We start from the raw sequence: 20,776 nt of genomic DNA on the forward strand, positions 1-20,776 counted from the left end.
GGGATTTTACTTTTTGACAAGTTTCCTGCCATCGTGGAGCCCAAAGTGCATGAAATAAACAACAGAGACACTTTTCCTGGAAACTGAGGGCAAAATAAATGTCAGTCGGACAGAAAGGCTTTGGGATTTCACACGAGGGGTTTTCGATTGATTCGACGCGCTGCAATACAACTGTTCCACTCCTGAATTGACTGTAACTGTAACAAGAACATTTGGTCCCTAAAAAAGGCCAAGAGCAGTTTTTCTTATGATAACATTATAGCACAAAGATGCGGTTCCTCTACACATTTTATATATTGTAATATAATGTGCATATTCTTACTTTAACTTCTTACGTTCTTGTAAATATCTTACATTAATTGTATTGTATATTTTTATTGCACATTCATTCATACTTTAACTTGTTATGTTTATATATATTTGATTATTCACATCTCTCATCGGATGTCCTTCTGCTTTGTTATATCTTTCTCTACAGATTTGTAACATCATGAACGCAGGTCAGGACGATTTCTTCAAATTCCAGGTGAGACGTCCTTTAACTTTTGTCCAGTTTGGAGTAACTTAACACCAAAGCATCAGTTTGTCATGAAGTCTGCGTTATGATCTTCAGAACATTCAAATGTTCTGCCTGGAGAGTTAAAACATAACTTCATCCAATAGCCATGTTTAATCTCCAGCTTTCTAAACTAATCCTTAATGTCTCCTGCTCAGTGGATGTCATTAGGTAATAATATTTCAATCAGGAGAGACGGTTTTGATGTAAGAATACATATTTATTGCCAGGAATACACAAATGAATGGAATGGTGATTTTGGCGATTAGGCCCCGTTGTACGGGAGTATTATTCGGGAGGGGAGAACCGATCCGATGAAACCCCCGGGGTCTAGACACTGGTGGTGGTGAGTTGGGGTCGGTCTGAATCGGAGTGGCTTAGCCAGACCCTGGATTCAGAGGGAGGGGAGGTTTAGCGGGGCGCTATGATAGGCTTGTGAGAATAGAGCGAAGTGATTGGTTAAGCTGGAGAGTGACGGCCCCAATCCCTTATTGAGAGGAGAGAGAATAGTTACATGGGAATAGTAAATAGAATAAAGACGGTCTTCCTGGTTGAACTTGCGCTGAGCTTCATTTATCTGTTATTCACCTCATGTTGATTGCTAATAATAACTCTTGACGCAAAAGGGTAGACAAAAGTCCACAGTATTAAAATGTATAAAAACAGGTTAACATAGAGAATCATATAACCTGTCAGTGTGCTGTTTAGCTAGCGAACATTAGCGACCTTTAGCTATCTATCGCACAAGCTAACATTAGCTGTAAACTTAACAATCTAGTTAGCTCACGTTAGCTTTCTAATTTATAAGCAAGCTAACATTTACTATCTATCTAACCAATTACCTAGCTTACTGTGTGTAAAATATATCTATATAATATCTCTCTCTATCAAACAACTAGCATTAGCTGTAAACTTAACAATCTAATTAGCTCACGTTAGCTTTCTAATTTACAAGCTAACGTTTGCTATCTATCTAAGCAATTAGCTAGCTTATGTTAGCAACCTATTTAAGAAGATAGCTAGTTGCTGGCTCTCATAATTAACAATCTAGATAACATGAGCTTGCTAGTTTACAAGTTAGCTAAGGTTTACTATCTATCTAACCAATTACCTATTTTATGTACAATCTATATATATAATCTCTCTCTCTATCTAACAAGCTAGCTACTGAATATGGCTAAATTGGTGGCTCTCATTGTTTGAATTGGATTTATTATTTAAACCCCTATATGGTTAAACTTGCAGTGTGGACCTGTGTCTTTGTTCAGGCAGTGAGAGTAATTATAAAAACATGTTGATGTGTTTTGCTTTAAGCTAACCGTCTCCTCTCATACAGCAGCAGCTCCTCACAGCTCCAAACATCAAAGTAGATTCATAAATATGCGTTATTTGGATAAACTAATCACATCTTGGTAATCTAAATGGTTTGTTTCTCACCTTAAATAGTGTTATAACTCAATAACAGTGCATTCAAAAGCCTAAAAACTGTTTTCTTTGTTCGAGTAAAGATGAATAAAGCTGGCGACACTATGCAAAGGAATAGCAATTATGTTCTCTGGAAATAACAACACAAAATACAACAATGTCACCTTAGCAGAGGTGGTTACAGCACTACCAGTTTGTTTCCACATGTAATTAATATACAGATAAATGAAAATGTAGTCATTATCAACTCTAACACATTTACATTAGTTGCCTTGGCACACGCGTCTTCGAAGCATGTGAAAATCATCCTTCAGATCCAGTCTATCGTTCATTTGCTTTGTTACTATTTGTTCTCTTACATGTAGAATACACTCCGTACATCTTTACGTGTTATCAGCGCTTCCTGCTGTTTTAACTCAGTATCTGTAATCAGATTATGATGTAAATATTAGTTGATATTAGCATATCACAGATTAGCCTACAGTCATTGCATTATGTGTTGAGTGATGTGAATGAAACAGATCTCAGAGTATATTTTGGAATATTGTATTAAAAAAGTAATTAAGCTGTATAATGGTGTCTCATGAAAGAGCACCAGGGACCAATCGGAGCGATTCTGCCTATTTAAAATAGATGATACTTTCCCCCTGCTCTCTTTACTGTAAATTGGTTTCCTGAGGGCTATAAAGCGACCATTATATTCATCCTTATTATGCAGAGGCTCTGAAAGCCATTGTCCTCGTTCATACGTCTCAAAGTGAATCTGAATGTTGAGGAAAATGCTTCACAGGTCGATCTCACTACTCCATACAAGATACTTAGTATTTCCTGTTTATAAAACATACTTATTATCATAGCGAGTTCTTCGTGTCACGGAGCAACATCCGTGCATTTCACATTAATTGCTGACGTGCAGATGAGCGTGAATTGGGCTAAAATCGGTCCAAGCATCGGTGCATCCCTAACAGGTGATGATACAAAACGTGAAACATCTGATTTAAATCAACTCCCACCGCTAAGCTAAAGGAGGCTAATGTTGGGCTAGAAAGGAACTACAGCACGGTCACATGACTTCACGTCACCACCGCTAAGCTAAAGGAGGCTAATGTTGGGCTATAAAGGAACTACAGCACGGTCACATGACTTCACGTCACCACCGCTAAGCTAAAGGAGGCTCATGTTGGGCTATAAAGGAACTACAGCACGGTCACATGACTTCACGTCACCACCGCAAAGCTAAAGGAGGCTAATGTTGGGCTATAAAGGAACTACAGCACGGTCACATGACTTCACCTCACCACCGCTAAGCTAAAGGTGGCTAATGTTGGGCTATAAAGGAACTACAGCACGGTCACATGACTTCACGTCACCACCGCTAAGCTAAAGATGGCTAATGTTGGGCTATAAAGGAACTACAGCACGATCACATGACTTCACGTCACCACCGCTAAGCTAAAGGAGGCTAATGTTGGGCTATAAAGGAACTACAGCACGGTCACATGACTTCACGTCACCACCGCTAAGCTAAAGGAGGCTAATGTTGGGCTATAAAGGAACTACAGCACGGTCACATGACTTCACATCACCACCGCTAAGCTAAAGGAGGCTCATGTTGGGCTATAAAGGAACTACAGCACGGTCACATGACTTCACGTCACCACCGCTAAGCTAAAGGAGGCTCATGTTGGGCTATAAAGGAACTACAGCACGGTCACATGAGTTCACGTCACCACCGCAAAGCTAAAGGAGGCTAATGTTGGGCTATAAAGGAACTACAGCACGGTCACATGACTTCACCTCACCACCGCTAAGCTAAAGGTGGCTAATGTTGGGCTATAAAGGAACTACAGCACGGTCACATGACTTCACGTCACCACCGCTAAGCTAAAGATGGCTAATGTTGGGCTATAAAGGAACTACAGCACGATCACATGACTTCACGTCACCACCGCTAAGCTAAAGGAGGCTAATGTTGGGCTATAAAGGAACTACAGCACGGTCACATGACTTCACGTCACCACCGCTAAGCTAAAGGAGGCTAATGTTGGGCTATAAAGGAACTACGGTCACATGACTTCACGTCACCACCGCTAAGCTAAAGGAGGCTAATGTTGGGCTATAAAGGAAACACAGCACGGTCACATGACTTCACGTCACCACCGCTAAGCTAAAGGTGGCTAATGTTGGGCTATAAAGGAACTACAGCACGGTCACATGACTTCACGTCACCACCGCTAAGCTAAAGGTGGCTAATGTTGGGCTATAAAGGAACTACAGCACGGTCACATGACTTCACGTCACCACCGCTAAGCTAAAGGTGACTAATATTGGGCTATAAAGGAACTACAGCACGGTCACATGACTTCACGTCACCACCGCTAAGCTAAAGGTTGCTAATGTTGGGCATTATGACGTTTAGCAGTCTCTTCTAGTAATAGTCTATGTTATGTCATGGAACAAAACGTTAAAGTCTCTTCAGCTTCCCCTTATTTCAGGCTAACAACCAAAAATAGATCCAGAAACCATTGACTTCCAGACCAGGGAACAGGAAGTGGTAAAATGCTGACTCATATCTGGGTTTAGGACTCATTCCTGCACAATTATATAGTTTAAAGTGTCTGTTCTTGCTGTACGTGTTAGTTTTTCTTTCTTTAAAGTGCATTTTTATGAAATAGGGTAACTTAAATTGACTTCATCTTAAGTAGAAAGTTTAATATAGCTGGGTATAAAATAACTGTTGTTAATAACTCTACTTACCAAACATGAAGCACCTCTGAAGTTGTTATTTATCCACATAATGATCCTTTAGCTACACAGTATTTCATGTAGTTCTTTCTCCTTTAAAATCCAAGCTACACATCCAAATATTTAACCCGTGTGATAACTTTAGAGAGCAGCCAATTAATTTCAGCAACTGCTGCTGTTACACGATCTGTTCATATTTAGGGTCAGTTTGTGAATTATTGATTATCTCATATTCCCTCAGAATGTAGAAGGCCACGCCACGAGCCGTCCTCCTCAGCTTCACCCTGAAGGGACTCAATGGATGACCCTCTGTACAGGAGGGTCAGAAACAGCCGGGGATTGTGGGTAATGGAGAGTCTTTGCTTGAAGCGTTTATGGAGGAAAGTTAATCAAAGACGAGCCAGTTTTGAAGGATGCAGGAGAGGAGAGGGGCAAAGAGCAAGAAATTCAATCTGATCAGAGATGGGAAGTAGTGGAGTACAAATACTTTGTGTGTGTGTGTGTGTGTGTGTGTGTGTGTGTGTGTGTGTGTGTGTGTGTGTGTGTGTGTGTGTGTGTGTGTGTGTGTGTGTGTGTGTGTGTGTGTGTGTGTGTGTGTGTGTGTGTGTGTGTGTGTGTGTGTGTGTGTGTGTGTGTGTGTGTGTGTGTGTGTGCAGAAAGAGCCTCTGGACGAGTCGGGCTGGACCATTAAGAACGTCTTGTCTCTGCCCATCGTCAACAAGAAAGAGGAGATAGTGGGCGTGGCAACGTTCTATAACCGGAAAGATGGGAAACCCTTTGATGAGCAGGATGAAACACTGATGGAGGTGCGTTTATATATGTGTGTGTGTGTGTGTGTGTGTGTGTGTGTGTGTGTGTGTGTGTGTGTGTGTGTGTGTGTGTGTGTGTGTGTGTGTGTGTGTGTGTGTGTGTGTGTGTGTGTGTGTGTGTGTGTGTGTGTGTGTGTGTGTGTGTGTGTGTGTGTGTGTGTGTGTGTGTGTGTGTGTGTGTGTGTGTGTGTGTGTGTGTGTGTGTGTGTGTGTGTGTGTTTGTGTGAGTCATTGGTTTATAAATACACTGGGTCCATTCAGAGCGTCTGCATTATTTATCTCTGCGCCCCGAGGCTCTCTGCTCAAGTCCCTCAGCTCAGGATTAAAACACACAACACGACAGTTTCAAATGCTCCCAGAAAAACAGAGGAACGATTTTTTTATCTTGTCACTAAAATATAACCAGGGTTTTAATTTTAGGAAAGAAAAAAACAAGATATTTAGGATCAGAAATGATTTTATTTATATGAAAACCTGCCTTTCATGAAGCAGATTCACGCAGTAACACTGAAACACATGAGCACAGACTACAGTTTAAAAAAAACAAGAAAGCTCACACACTATTTGATGAACATATAGGTTCACCTGCTGAATTAAAAACAGAACATATGAAGGAAAGGAAGTGAAAACAGGAAGTAGGCGTATAGATTCACACTTAGAGTATTATCCCACAGAACAGAACAGCTTACAGAGAAGAGAAAGCATCTGATCCTTTTACAACAAACACAATATGATCTTTTTAGGGTTTTAATAACACTGTGATCCTGCTCATGATGTAATCTGATTACTTCTCCTGTAATGTCCCCAGTCTCTGACTCAGTTCCTGGGCTGGTCGGTGCTGAACACCGATACGTACGACAAACTGAACAAACTGGAGAACAGGAAGGACATCTTCCAGGACATGGTGCTGTACCACGTCAAGTGCCGCAAGGACGAGATCCAACACGTCCTGGTCAGTAAAGAAATACATCGATACGTAAATAATAAATGAATGCTTCCACCAAATCTTCTCCTCAGACACACTCAATGGCATTACTTCAACTTCCCATCTTTACATTACACAGATGCTTTTAGCTGAGAATACAAACTGATGTTTTTGACAAAAAAGTAAAAGAAACAAATCCACACAAACATAAACATTATCATATTTAAAGTTCGTCATTTATACAAGACATGGTGCTGTACCACGTCAAGTGCCGCACGGACGAGATCCAACACGTCCTGGTCGGTAAATAAATACAAAATAAAAACATCAATAAATAAATAATAAATCAGAAACAGGTTTATTTCCAGGCAGGTTGACACGTACGAGGAATCTGACCTGATGTCATGGTGCTTACAAATATAGCAGTATTTATAAAAATAGATTGAAATAAAATGGAATAATAAATTAATGCTTCCACCAAACACTCAAAGGCTGATATAAAGAAACCGTCTGCACCGGCTGCATCACTTGAACTTTCCAAACATTTCCTTTTTCTGTACTTTTTAGCCTTGAATACAAACTGATGTTTTGACGAAAAAGTAAATCACAACAAGGAAACAAATCCACACAAACATAAACATTATCATATTTAAAGTTGATCATTTGTACAAATCATACTCTGTTACAGTAAGTGTTGAAAATATAATAGGATGGTTTTAAGTTGACAACGGGGCATAAAATATAGCTTTTAATTGTTGTTATGTTGAAATGTAATTCTAATTAAAGATTTCTATTTGCAACTAGTGAATTATTTGTATTACATTTTATATTCAATTTTTAAATGTTAGCGGTTCCTTTAATACTTTATACAGGCAATACAAATACTGTACATTTTCTTTACTTCTTGAGGGTCTACTTGTTTGTTTTTGCTTATTTGTTTATATATATTTTAATAACTTGCCTTTTTGATTTTATATATAAATGTACTCTTTCTCCTTTGCCTTTTATATTGCACTGTACCAGCCAGAGGTTGCGCAGAGGTTGTAACAACCCGTCGGCCTTCCCACGACTCTGACGATGGGGGGGGGGGGGGAGAGAGAGCACGCTCGTGAACTGTCAACAGGGGTGGGGGTCGCGCCCTCATGAGCTGTTAGTGCCGTGTTATGCATGCCCACTGCACCTCGCGGGAGCACGTAGAGCGTAAGGCTCACAGACATTTCACTGATTTGTTCGGCAAAGTTAGGTTTGGAAATAATATCATTTCCTTTTTGGAGGGCATGCATAACACGGCATAACCACGGAGCCTCGCTGCGGGGAAACTTTGGCGCTGATCCGAGTTTGTTCTAATCTGTCAAAATGATGGACTGCTTTCAGATTTTTCCGTCATTGTTAAAAGAAATCTGTCATAGACGGAAAATATTCGGTTAACGCGACCTCTGGTACACCAGCTGCTGCAGCGCCGTACATTTCCTTATTCTGAAATAAGGATCATCAGGTTTTTGATTTTAAAGTAAAAAACGCTTTATCCAGTGATAAGACAGAAGAACACCGGTCTGTTCCACGTGTCGGTTGATATGATACAAACAGGAGATGAGCTTCATTTATAAAGTGAAATAAGCTGTCAGATTTTCTAAAGGGTGATTCGTCAGCGGAGACGGAGAGACAGAGAGGGACGACCTTCTGTGACCTCAGATCAGCTGATTGATGCCAAACCATTTCATCCAAGGTCATATTGCTGTGTTTCTGCAGAACACCAGAGAGAGATGGGCGAAGGAACCGGACGAGTGTCAGGAGGAGGAGCTGCAGGAGATCCTGGTAAACAACAACAAACACTGAGATCCTGGTAAACAACAAACAGGGAAGAGGTTTGATGTTAAACCCTACAAAGGGTTCATGAATTAAAATAGCAAGCATTGAAGTAAAAAGGCTATAAAGGAACTACAGCACGGTCACATGACTTCACGTCACCACCGCTAAGCTAAAGGTGGCTAATGTTGAGCTATAAAGGAACTACAGCACGGTCACATGACTTCACGTCACCACCGCTAAGCTACGGGTGGCTAATGTTGGGCTATAAAGGAACTACAGCACGGTCACATGACTTCACGTCACCACCGCTAAGCTAAAGGCTGCTAATGTTGGGCTATAAAGGAACTACAGCACGGTCACATGACTTCACGTCACCACCGCTAAGCTAAAGGCTGCTAATGTTGGGCTATAAAGGAACTACAGCACGGTCACATGACTTCACGTCACCACCGCTAAGCTAAAGGCTGCTAATGTTGGCCGCGATGGCGTTTAGTCGTCTCATTTAGACAATTGTTAGCAACCACCATTTTTTTAATCCACCAGTGGGGTATTTACTGACGTATTTTAAGTCGTGGAATAAAAATCTCTTCAGCTTGTGTTACCAACCACAGGTCTTATTTCAGGCTAACAACCAAAAACACATTCAGAAAACCATTGACCTCCAGTCCAGGGGGCAGGAAGTGCTACAATGTCAGGATTTAGGACTCATTCTTGCACCACTCCAAAAGTTACAGACAGATCATAGTCCAACAAGTAAATCCACAAAAACTCTTTCCAGGTATCATCAAATAAACTCTCAAACAAAATCAATTATCCACAGTACTCTTCGTTAGATCCGAATAACGGCCTTCTTTTCGGGTTCTCACGGGTTTCATGCTTTAATATTAATTTCTCCATTTCTATTATTTGTCCTCAGTCGGAGGTCCTGCCTGACTCTAAGAAGGTGGAGCTGTTTGAGTTCCACTTCTACGATTATCACCACACTGAACTGGAGCTGGTGAAGTGTGGAATCAAGATGTACTACGAACTCAAAGTGGTGGACAAGTTCCACATTCCCAGAGAGGTGAGTGCATGTTTCATTTGTCGCTTAGGTTTTTTGCACAATGAAACTCTGTGATGAACCTGTTCAAGGGTTGCAATGGCAAACGAGTTCTAATTTATGAAGTTGGAATCTCCTTTCAGACATTTTGCAACCATTATGGGATGAAATTGGAGCTGGAACACAAGTAGGAGATCTTTGAATTGATGTCAGACACTGAGGACTTATTGGAGGTTATGGCAGGAGCAACTAACTCTTGAGTTTATCTCCTCGATATTTAAGTTTTATTAGGAGAATAATCAACATTTTACGACAAGATACTGCCAGTTCTGTCCCTAGCAGAGAGTGATGCGCTCCAGGGAGATACAGTGTCCACCTGATAAGATGAACAAACTGCTTTCTGACTCTCTGCGTCCAGTCTGTCCTGTTATTACCCAAGGAAAATATGGTTTTATGGCTGTTTTTTCGGAAAAGCAGTCACCCATCTGGGTTAGGGTTAGGTTAAGTTAGGGTTAGGTTAGGTTAGGGTAGGGTTAGGTTAGGTTAGGTTAGGTTAGGTTAGGGTCAGGTTAGGGTAGGGTTAGGTTAGGTTAGGGTAGGGTTAGGTTAGGGTTAGGTTAGGTTAGGTTAGGTTAGGTTAGGTTAGGTTAGGTTAGGGTCAGGTTAGGGTAGGGTAGGGTTAGGTTAGGTTAGGGTCAGGTTAGGGTTAGGTTAGGGTTAGGTTAGGGTTAGGTTAGGGTTAGGTTAGGTTAGGTTAGGGTCAGGTTAGGTTAGGTTAGGGTCAGGTTAGGGTAGGGTTAGGTTAGGTTAGGTTAGGTTAGGGTCAGGTTAGGTTAGGTTAGGGTCAGGTTAGGGTAGGGTTAGGTTAGGTTAGGTTAGGGTAGGGTTAGGTTAGGGTAGGGTTAGGTTAGGTTAGGTTAGGGTTAGGTTAGGTTAGGGTCAGGTTAAGTGCAAGGGAACGGCCTAGGGAACGCCGGCATTTCCGACTCAAAAGGCCTGATTTTCCACAACTCATTCCGGCCTCTCCAAACATTTTTGGAAAGTTGGTTATTTCCCATTCACGTCTGGGGAACTTTCGTAAGATGGGGGGATTTAGGAACATGGTTAGGTCCGGGCAACTTGCGATTATTAAAACATTTAAAATTCCACATGGTGGTGCTATTCAGATCATTTTGAATTCATCAATATGTACTAGTTAAAATTACGGATTTGAATTATGGGTTAGGGTTAGGGTCATATCTGCAGTGGTTGAAACCGCAACACAACGAAAGGGCCTGCCTCTTCACACCAGGAGTCACGTCTCTCACAAGGCTATAAACTCTCAAATATAATTTAAACGGAGTACAGGGCCGAATAAATAATTCCCTATCACATTAAACGGATGGTTGGAGCCATAACAACAGTAGATTTATGAGTTTTTCAAACTGCATGTTCTTAAAGGTGAGCTATGTTATCTTTAGCCCTTGGGTAAGAGTTGACCCTGGGAACATGTAGCCCCCTCTCACACATTGTTAACCCAGGGCCATGAGATGCACACTGCCCTTCTTATTGCCCTAAAAATGTGTTTAATTTCTTATAAAGGCGATGCACATTCAGCAGCAGCTTTCAGCCCAGTGTTGGTTTTACTCTCGGGGGATTTAGCCTCGGACTCAGCCTCATCATCTGCTGTCATATTTTCCAGGGTTTTGCCGGTTTGAAATTTCCCTTAGCTCTTTTAGCCTGGGGGTAGTATTTATAAAGCAATGAGTTAGCATCGCAGGCTAACTCAACTATTCTGTGTTGCAAAGCTTGATAGAGATGGCCTTCAGCCTCCAGCGCTAATGAGCAAAACAAGGCTATAAGGGAAGGAGCCTTCACAGCTTTTATTGTTACACATATATCATTACAGGGTACAGTAGTTATTTTACTTTCAGTGTTTTTTCTTAAAGTCTGAGTCCTTATGCGTTTTACTAGTATAGTTGTATCACTATTGCTGTGTTTGACTTCACTTCCATGTTTCTTTATGTTTTTGGGTATATTGTATGTTGGCAGGAAGGACTTCAGATGTTCATTGCTAGCTTTTAAGCTTAATTTAATGTCAACATGACAAATAAGACATTTGAGTCTTGAGTCTAGCAAGCCACGAACATAAGCTACCCACTTAATAAGAAAGGGAAAGTTAGCTTTTTATTGCACATTACATTTTCAAACCTTTATTTATCCAAATTGTCCCTTGAGATCAGGAGACCTGCAGACCTACATTACATATCATTTAGCTGACGTGTTTGTCCAAAGTGACAGCAATCATACAGATTAAAACTCTGAACAAGGAAAGTGCAGATATATTCACTTCAAGCTAGATCATACCATTAATAACTGCTGGTGAATTAGTTACAAGGTATTACGTTCCCTTCTGGGCTAGGGGAATCAGAGGGAAGCAACACAACCAGATTGGAATTGGTATAATTATAAGCGGCTTATTTTAAACAGCTGGTCAACAAAATGGCAGGCAAGCAGCCTGAAACAAACAAATTGCCAAAACAACGGTTTACATAAACAAAAGAGGACACAAGGGCGCAAGTTTAAATGGGCAACCAAACTAAGGGAGGACTCTAAACAGTGAGTGTAAACGCATAGGCTACAGGGAAACTAAATACTCACACACTAAATAAAGAAGGAAACAAAACCTCAATATAAAAGTGGTACAACTAGGAAAGGAAGGCTGTAAGAAAACACAGCTAGGACAACAGTCAAACAATACTAAACTAATCTAAGCACATCTAATCACAACAATACTGCTTATCACAATAACACGGTCCACACAAGTTAACCCCCAGCACGAAGAGCAAATAGCGAGAGGCGTCTGTTCCTCAACAGAGCCTCCAGAATGTCAGTTGTCCCCAGCCTTTGTACTCCTCCCCAGCAGGTGTGCTCCGGCTGTGCACTGCGATTGGATGACGTCAATCCAATCACCATCTTCAGAGGCGGACCAGGAGATGACAGCCAATGACGTCGGGGCAACCACACAGCTCATTTACATATCACACGCACACAGCTGCAAACAATCCCAGAATGATTAACGAGCAGACAGAAACAGCAGCCGTAACACAAGGCCTAAATGAACATTAACATTTTAGAGCCTAGCTATGTTGCTTTCTCCCTATTTAGCAAGATTAGATTAGCTCTACCCATCTATTCATCGCCAATCATTGAAGGCTTAAAGCTGTTTCTTTGGGAAGTAAAGGTTGATAAAGCTGGCGACACGAAGTCATAGCAGTAATGGTCTAACCAGAAGTTCCAACAAGTGATCAGAAGCTTGAACAACAGCACACTCAAAATGACGACGTGAGAGAACTAAGAACTGCAGAATAATAACCAGAAACCAAATCACAGTACAATTTGTCTGGAAGTCAATCCAACGGCCTGAGGACACAAAAGGAATTCAAATGAAGCGTGATCTTGTTTTCATATGAATTCTGTTAATAAAGCAGTTTGTATCCAGTGTCTTCAGGATTCTAGGGATACAGTTAGTGAAGTGAGGGTTATTGGTGTGGCTGAGAAACGATACATCTTTCCCTCATATTAACGTAAACATAAATGTGTGTGTGTGCAGGCGCTGGTGAGGTTCATCTACTCCCTGAGTAAAGGCTACAGGAAGATCACCTACCACAACTGGAGACACGGCTTCAACGTGGGACAGACCATGTTCACCCTGCTGATGGTGAGGCAGATCAGTCACTACCTCTCACTACATCCTTACATCCTTACCTCCTTACCTCCTTACATCCTTAACACCTTACATCTTTACATCTTTACATCTTTACATCCTAACATCCTTACATCCTTACCTCCTTACATCCTTACATCCTTACATCCTTACATCCTTACATCCTTACATCCTAACATCCTTACCTCCTTACATCCTTACATCCTAACATCCTTACCTCCTTACATCCTTACCTCCTTACATCTTTACATCTTTACATCCTAACATCCTTACCTCCTTACATCCTTACCTCTCACTACATCCTTACATCCTTACATCCTAACATCCTAAAATCCTAGCATCCTAACATCCTTACATCCTAACATCCTAACATCATAACATCCCAACATCCTAACATCCTTACATCCTAACATCCTAACCTCCTAACATCCTAACCTCCTTACATCCTAACATCCTAACATCCTAACATCCCTTACATCCTAACATCCTTACCTCCTTACATCCTTACATCCTAACATCCTTACCTCCTTACATCCTAACATCCTTACATCCTAACATCCTAACATCCTTACATCCTTACCTCCTTACATATTTACATCCTTACATCCTTACATCCTAACATCCTAACATCCTAACATCCTAACATCCTTACATCCTTACATCCTAACATCCTAACATCCTTACATCCTAACATCCTAACATCCTAACATCCTTCTCCCTAAACCCTCATCAATCCTCACAACCGACACGTCCTTCTCTAGTTCAAAGTGATAACCCTGATTTCTCCTCGTCCTCCCTCTGTAAGGAGATAATGAAGTGTGTCAAAGAGAAGTGAGTCAGTGTTGCCTGTAACATCCTACAGTAACATCCTAACATCCTTACCTCCTCCCTCCCTCTGTAAGGAGATAATGAAGTGTGTAAAAGAGAAGTGAGTCAGTGTTGCCTGTAACATCCTACAGTAACATCCTAACATCCTTACCTCCTCCCTCCCTCTGTAAGGAGATAATGAAGTGTGTCAAAGAGAAGTGAGTCAGTGTTGCCTGTAACATCCTACAGTAACATCCTAACATCCTTACCTCCTCCCTCCCTCTGTAAGGAGATAATGAAGTGTGTAAAAGAGAAGTGAGTCAGTGTTGCCTGTAACATCCTACAGTAACATCCTAACATCCTTACCTCCTCCCTCCCTCTGTAAGGAGATAATGAAGTGTGTCAAAGAGAAGTGAGTCAGTGTTGCCTGTAACATCCTACAGTAACATCCTAACATCCTTACCTCCTCCCTCCCTCTGTAGTGAGATAATGAAGTGTGTAAAAGAGAAGTGAGTCAGTGTTGCCTGTAACATCCTACAGTAACATCCTAACATCCTTACCTCCTCCCTCCCTCTGTAGTGAGATAATGAAGTGTGTAAAAGAGAAGTGAGTCAGTGTTGCCTGTAACATCCTACAGTAACATCCTAACATCCTTACCTCCTCCCTCCCTCTGTAAGGAGACAATGAAGTGTGTAAAAGAGAAGTGAGTCAGTGTTGCCTGTAACATCCTACAGTAACATCCTAACATCCTTACCTCCTCCCTCCCTCTGTAAGGAGATAATGAAGTGTGTCAAAGAGAAGTGAGTCAGTGTTGCCTGTAACTGCTCATCAATAAGGAAAGCAGTGATTATGATTTTAATGTCAGGAGCAGAGATTTGTCCAACAGCGTGGAAATGTACATTGTTATCAGCAAATGAAACAGTGCAAAATAAAGTGAGCGTATTCATTTTCACCGCCATGCCACGGCTAGGGCGTTCGATGTGGGGTAAAGATTGAGTTAGCTTTTGATCTTCAAGATCTTTAGATGGTACTGACCAATTTTAAAGTTGATCCGATGAGAACTGTTGGAGGAGTTTGTTCAAATAGGACAGGTGGAAATTATTGAATATGTTAGAAACTAAACAAACGATATTTATAATTCTAATAATAATTATAACAAAGAGAAGCAAAATAAAAAAAACTTTCAATGTATAAAAACATTTATTAAAAAAATCTAAAATGTTGTTGTTGTTGTTGTTGTTGTTGACAGACGGGCGATCTGAAGCGGTACTTCACAGATCTGGAGTGTATGGCCATGGTGACGGCCGGCCTCTGCCACGACATCGACCACCGAGGAACCAACAACCTCTACCAGATGAAGTGAGGGGGGGGGGGGGGGGGGGGGTTATTGTTATAAAGAGCTCACTGGCCCCCGGCTTGTTCTCCAATATCAGGATCCAACTATTCAGACTTTCTCATAACAATCCAAAATTCAGACTTTTTCTGAATAAAATCTCCAAATACTGAATTGTTTTCAAAATCAACATTTTTTCTCAAAATTAAGACTTTTCTCAAAATCTAAAAATTCAGACTTTTTCCTCAAAATTCAGATTTTTTTTTTAAATGTCAAAATACTGATTTTTTCCTCAAAATACTGACTTTTTCTCAAAATCTCAAAATTCAGACTTTTTCCTCAAAATACCGATTTTTTTTCTCAAAATGTCAAAATACTGACTTTTTCTCAGAATCTCAAAGTGTAGACTTTTTCCTCAAAATTCAGACTTTTCTGAATAAAATCTCAAACTTTTTCTGAATAAATCTCAAAATTCAGACTTTTTCCTCAAAATTCAGACTTTTTCTCAAAATACTGTTTTTTTCTCAAAATACTGACTTTTTCTCAAAATACTGACTTTTTCTCAAAATTTCAAATAGGGACTTTTTCTCAATATTTTAAAATGCAGACTTTTTCCTCAAAGTTAAGACTTTTTCTCAAAATACTGACTTTTTCTCATAATTTCAAAATTCTGACTTTTTCTGAATACTTATTTTTAATAATCATTCGTTCCCTGCTTGATCTTTGTTGTCAGGTCACTCTGATATTGGAAGAGGACATTCAGGATTTCCCCAACATTTATCATCAGAGACTTCAAGCTCCAGAATCAGACAGGAGACATTTGAGACGGTTCAGATAAAACACAAAAATTACTCGACTTACTTTTTAAATAAAGCACATTTCAATAACATCAAATCAAATAAGTACACATTCAAGGTATTGAATAAGAAGGCAGTGATAACATTAATGAATAGATTGTTACTGTCTCAAGCCGACCGCCTGTGGTAATGTGGAAACCCCGTTAGCAGGCGGACCATACTGTGAATACATTAATCAACAACAACAAACCTCACGAGACAGCTACTATAAATAACAACATCATGCTTTTATAGATTTCCCCCCCCCCCCCTCCTTTGACAAATAAAACCTTTGAATCTCGAGTCTAGCTAGCACGACACAACAAACGCAAGCTAGCCACTTAACAAGCAAGGGACAGTTAGCTTTCATTGTACATTACATTACATTTAGCGGAAGCTTTCATCCAGAGACCAAAACCGTAAAGATTCAAACTCAAAACAACGAGGACATTGCAGAAATATTCACTTCAAGCTAGATATTAAATACTAGCTTTTATTCATTTGTTTTCGCCCTGCTTTGACCCCGTTTCTTGGACAGTTTGGTTATATTCTTGGATAGCGTTTAATGGCCTCCAGCTGACAGCAGCCCCTCCTCCTGACCTCAGATCAGTGTGTGGAGGTAACGTCGCTCACTGAGAACATCAAGGAGCAGATTCCAGATCCTCCTCCAGCTGATGGATGAGATAATGAGAGCCAGGCCCCCCATGTGTGAAACACGCAAGATTTATCACAGTGTAACCTCCCCATTGTGTGTGTGTGTGTGTGTGTGTGTGTGTGTGTGTGTGTGTGTGTGTGTGTGTGTGTGTGTGTGTGTGTGTGTGTGTGTGTGTGTGTGTGTGTGTGTGTGTGTGTGTGTGTGTGTGTGTGTGTGTGTGTGTGTGTGTGTGTGTGTGTGTGTGTCAGGTCTGGTAATCCCCTGGCGAAGCTTCACGGCTCCTCCATCTTGGAAAGACACCACCTGGAGTTTGGAAAGACTCTGCTGAGAGATGAAGTACGCTGCGATTAAATTCAATTATAAGCATGCATCATCGTATGCACATTAGCTATAAGTGTAGATATGGCAATGAACATATTAAGTCCAAGGCTCATGCAACAATGCAACACACACATGACATAAAACAATGAAAATATAAGAAATAGTGAAAGACTGATGTGCCTAAGTAATGCAGGAGATGTTACCTATAGTAAAATAGAATAAGATGCACATTCATAATGACAGGACACATTAACACCTGTACGATGTAAAGCTATGCACTTTAACATTTCTAAATACAGTCCAGTACAGAAGTGCATGTCCTCAGTTTTGAAAAACGACACACGATTCAGAAACATGTTTTTAGCATTCCGTACTTATTCGTCAATTCACAATCAATCAATCAATCAATCAATCAATCAATCAACCAATCAACAAATCAATCAATCAACCAATCAATCAACCAATCAACAAATCAATCAACCAATCAATCACCCAATCAACCAATCAATCAAACAATCAATCAATCAAACAATCAATCAATCAAACAATCAATCAATCAATCAATCAATCAAAGTGTATTTGTAAGGCCCAACACAGTTTTTACAGAATATCAGAATGACAATACGACACCCTCTGTCCTTAGACCCTCTGTCCTTAGACCCTCTGTCCTTAGACCCTCACATCGTACAAGGAAACACTTCCAGAGAAAACCCACAGTTTAAAGGGGAACATGGGAGAAACCTCAGGGAGAGCAACAGAGGAGGGATCCCTCCCCCAGGACGGACAGACGTGCAGTAGATGCCGTGTGTAAATCAAAGAGATAATACATTTTACAGCGTATAGACCGAATGTTAGGAAATCCATGTTTCTGTAATAAGAAGATGAATCCACGAGGATGTCAACAATCCTGTGGGAGCCATCAGGGAAGTAGTATGATGAGAGTCAGGCAGAGACAGGTTCAGCCACGACTCAGGATCCCGGCGTAGATAGACACCAAAAATAAATTTGGGGGAAGCTGGGTTATTGGGAACATGAGAGAACACAGGTACAGACAGAGAGAAGGAAGAAGGAAGGTGTCCCCCGACAGTCTCAGCCTATAGCAGCTAAACTAACGTGTCAATCAATCAAAGTTGAAGGCCTGTTTGAGACTTCTCTTGCCTTCCTCTCATAAGAGAAGATAAGATGTACTTTATTGATCCCAATTTGGGAAATGTTTGCGTTGCAGCAGCATGGAAGACGAGGCATTGCACATTATGTAGAAATGAAAAGAGTGAAAATAAACAATTCCAAAATGTGAACATCTCAAATAGAAATAAAACAGCCTTTAAAAAGTAGAAAGATATACAAGAAATAACAATTTACAGTAAACTAAACATAAAGCAAGGCAAGTTTATTTATTTATATTGCACCTTTCAACACAAGAGGCACGTTCACACCGGAGTACTTTTACCGTTTAGTTCTGATAGTTCTTGAAATGTTGCGTTCACACCAAAAAAATACGGAACTAGAACTTAGTTCATGAGAACCTTTTCCCCCCTTTTCACTTTCCTGGGAGAAAAAGGTTCCCATTTCTGATTGGCTGGGCGGATTGCAAACCACGCCCCGTAAAACTCGAAAAAGTTTTATGAAGCCGCCATTTTATTTGCTGGCATTAGCATTATTAGCATTAGCATTATTAGCATTAGCATTATTAGCATTAGCATTATTAGCATTAGCCCAGCGCACCAACGCAGAGAGACTAACTTATGGCAACACAAAAAACAAAACATGGGAGCGGTGGAGATGAGGAGGTGTCGGCGTTCTGGCGATTTACTCGGAAGGCTTCAGTAGAAGCTGCTGGGAGTCCCAGCAGCTTCTACTGAAGCCAGTCCCCAACTCCGGGGACTTCCAGCCGGGGACTCCGGGTGGCAGTATACGCCGTGAAGTTGTTTGCAGCCTGCCAGTAAACCCAAAGCAGAAGAAGAAGAAGTGACGTCAGCGGCTCATTTGCCTAATCCACCCCCAGGGACTTATTCCGGTGTGAACGCGATCAGTACTGATGAACTAAGTACTGGGAACTAAGTTTGGCAATTCAAAGTGCTTTACAAAAATGAAAGACATTAAGAGCATTAAGAAACATATTATAACATGGCTTTTAAAAGCAAAGGTAATAAAACATGAATAACAAAGGTACATGAATTAAAGTTACAGTTCAAATACATTGAAAGGTGTGCACCCCTTGCAGCCAGCACCTATCCTCTCCTCAGATACCTGCTATCCTAGTTCCTGTTTTTTATCTTTCTGACCTCCTCTCGTGTTTCAGTCGCTGAACATCTATCAGAATCTGAGCCGCCGGCAGCACGACACGGTGATCCACCTGATGGACATCGCCATCATCGCCACCGACCTGGCCCTCTACTTCAAGTGAGTTCAGCTAAAACATTAACACCGTTTTTTTAAAGGTCTCCTATCATGCAAAACCCTCTTTCCATGTCTCTTCTACATCAACATGTGTCCCCTCTTCTCCATGTCTCTTCTTCATCAATATGTGTCCCCTCTTCTTCATGTCTCTTCTTCATCAACATGTGTCCCCTCTTCTCCATGTCTCTCCTACATCAACATGTGTCCCCTCTTCTCCATGTCTCTTCTACATCAACATGTGTCCCCTCTTCTACATGTCTCTTCTTCATCAACATGTGTCCCCTCTTCTTCATGTCTCTTCTACATCAACATGTGTCCCCTCTTCTCCATGTCTCTTCTACATCAACATGTGTCCCCTCTTCTACATGTCTCTTCTACATCAACATGTGTCCCCTCTTCTTCATGTCTCTTCTACATCAACATGTGTCCCCTCTTCTCCATGTCTCTTCTACATCAACATGTGTCCCCTCTTCTTCATGTCTCTCCTACATCAACATGTATCCCCTCTTCTCCATGTCTCTTCTACATCAACATGTTTCCCCTCTTCTTCATGTCTCTTCTACATCAACATGTGTCCCCTCTTCTTCATGTCTCTACATCAACATGTGTCCCCTCTTCTCCATGTCTCTTCTTCATCAACATGTGTCCCCTCTTCTTCATGTCTCTACATCAACATGTGTCCCCTCTTCTCCATGTCTCTTCTACATCAACATGTTTCCCCTCTTCTTCATGTCTCTTCTTCATCAACACGTGTCCCCTCTTCTCCATGTCTCTTCTACATCAACATGTGTCCCCTCTTCTTCATGTCTCTTCTACATCAACATGTGTCCCCTCTTCTTCATGTCTCTTCTACATCAACATGTATCCCCTCTTCTCCATGTCTCTTCTACATCAACATGTGTCCCCTCTTCTTCATGTCTCTCCTACATCAACATGTGTCCCCTCTTCTTCATGTCTCTCCTACATCAACACGTGTCCCCTCTTCTCCATGTCTCTTCTACATCAACATGTGTCCCCTCTTCTTCATGTCTCTTCTACATCAACATGTATCCCCTCTTCTCCATGTCTCTTCTACATCAACATGTGTCCCCTCTTCTTCATGTCTCTCCTACATCAACATGTGTCCCCTCTTCTTCATGTCTCTTCTACATCAACATGTGTCCCCTCTTCTTCATGTCTCTCCTACATCAACATGTGTCCCCTCTTCTTCATGTCTCTTCTACATCAACATGTGTCCCCTCTTCCTCATGTCTCTTCTACATCAACATGTGTCCCCTCTTCCTCATGTCTCTTCTACATCAACATGTGTCCCCTCTTCTTCATGTCTCTTCTACATCAACATGTGTCCCCTCTTCTTCATGTCTCTTCTACATCACCATGTGTCCCCTCTTCTTCATGTCTCTTCTACAT

At 41.1% G+C, this 20,776-nt stretch overlaps 1 protein-coding gene across 2 annotated transcripts in view; it reads left to right on the plus strand.

Moving 5' to 3' along the window:
* pde6a (phosphodiesterase 6A, cGMP-specific, rod, alpha) overlaps positions 1-20,776 on the plus strand; it is a 66,302-nt gene that overhangs the window by 20,503 nt on the left and 25,023 nt on the right. Inside the window, exons 11-19 of one of the 2 annotated variants that reach the window (XM_079671600.1) lie at positions 479-526; positions 5,383-5,532; positions 6,344-6,487; positions 8,210-8,275; positions 9,186-9,332; positions 12,901-13,008; positions 15,071-15,180; positions 16,894-16,981; positions 19,269-19,369. In XM_079671600.1, the coding sequence (XP_079527726.1) occupies positions 479-526; positions 5,383-5,532; positions 6,344-6,487; positions 8,210-8,275; positions 9,186-9,332; positions 12,901-13,008; positions 15,071-15,180; positions 16,894-16,981; positions 19,269-19,369 (962 nt within the window). Of the gene's footprint in view, positions 1-478; positions 527-5,015; positions 5,072-5,382; positions 5,533-6,343; positions 6,488-8,209; positions 8,276-9,185; positions 9,333-12,900; positions 13,009-15,070; positions 15,181-16,893; positions 16,982-19,268; positions 19,370-20,776 lie in introns of those variants that run through there. The other variant, XM_079671599.1, reaches the window with a different exon arrangement.

This window comes from Notothenia rossii, assembly GCF_949606895.1.
Source record: "Notothenia rossii genome assembly, chromosome: 3".
Lineage (NCBI taxonomy): Eukaryota > Metazoa > Chordata > Actinopteri > Perciformes > Nototheniidae > Notothenia > Notothenia rossii.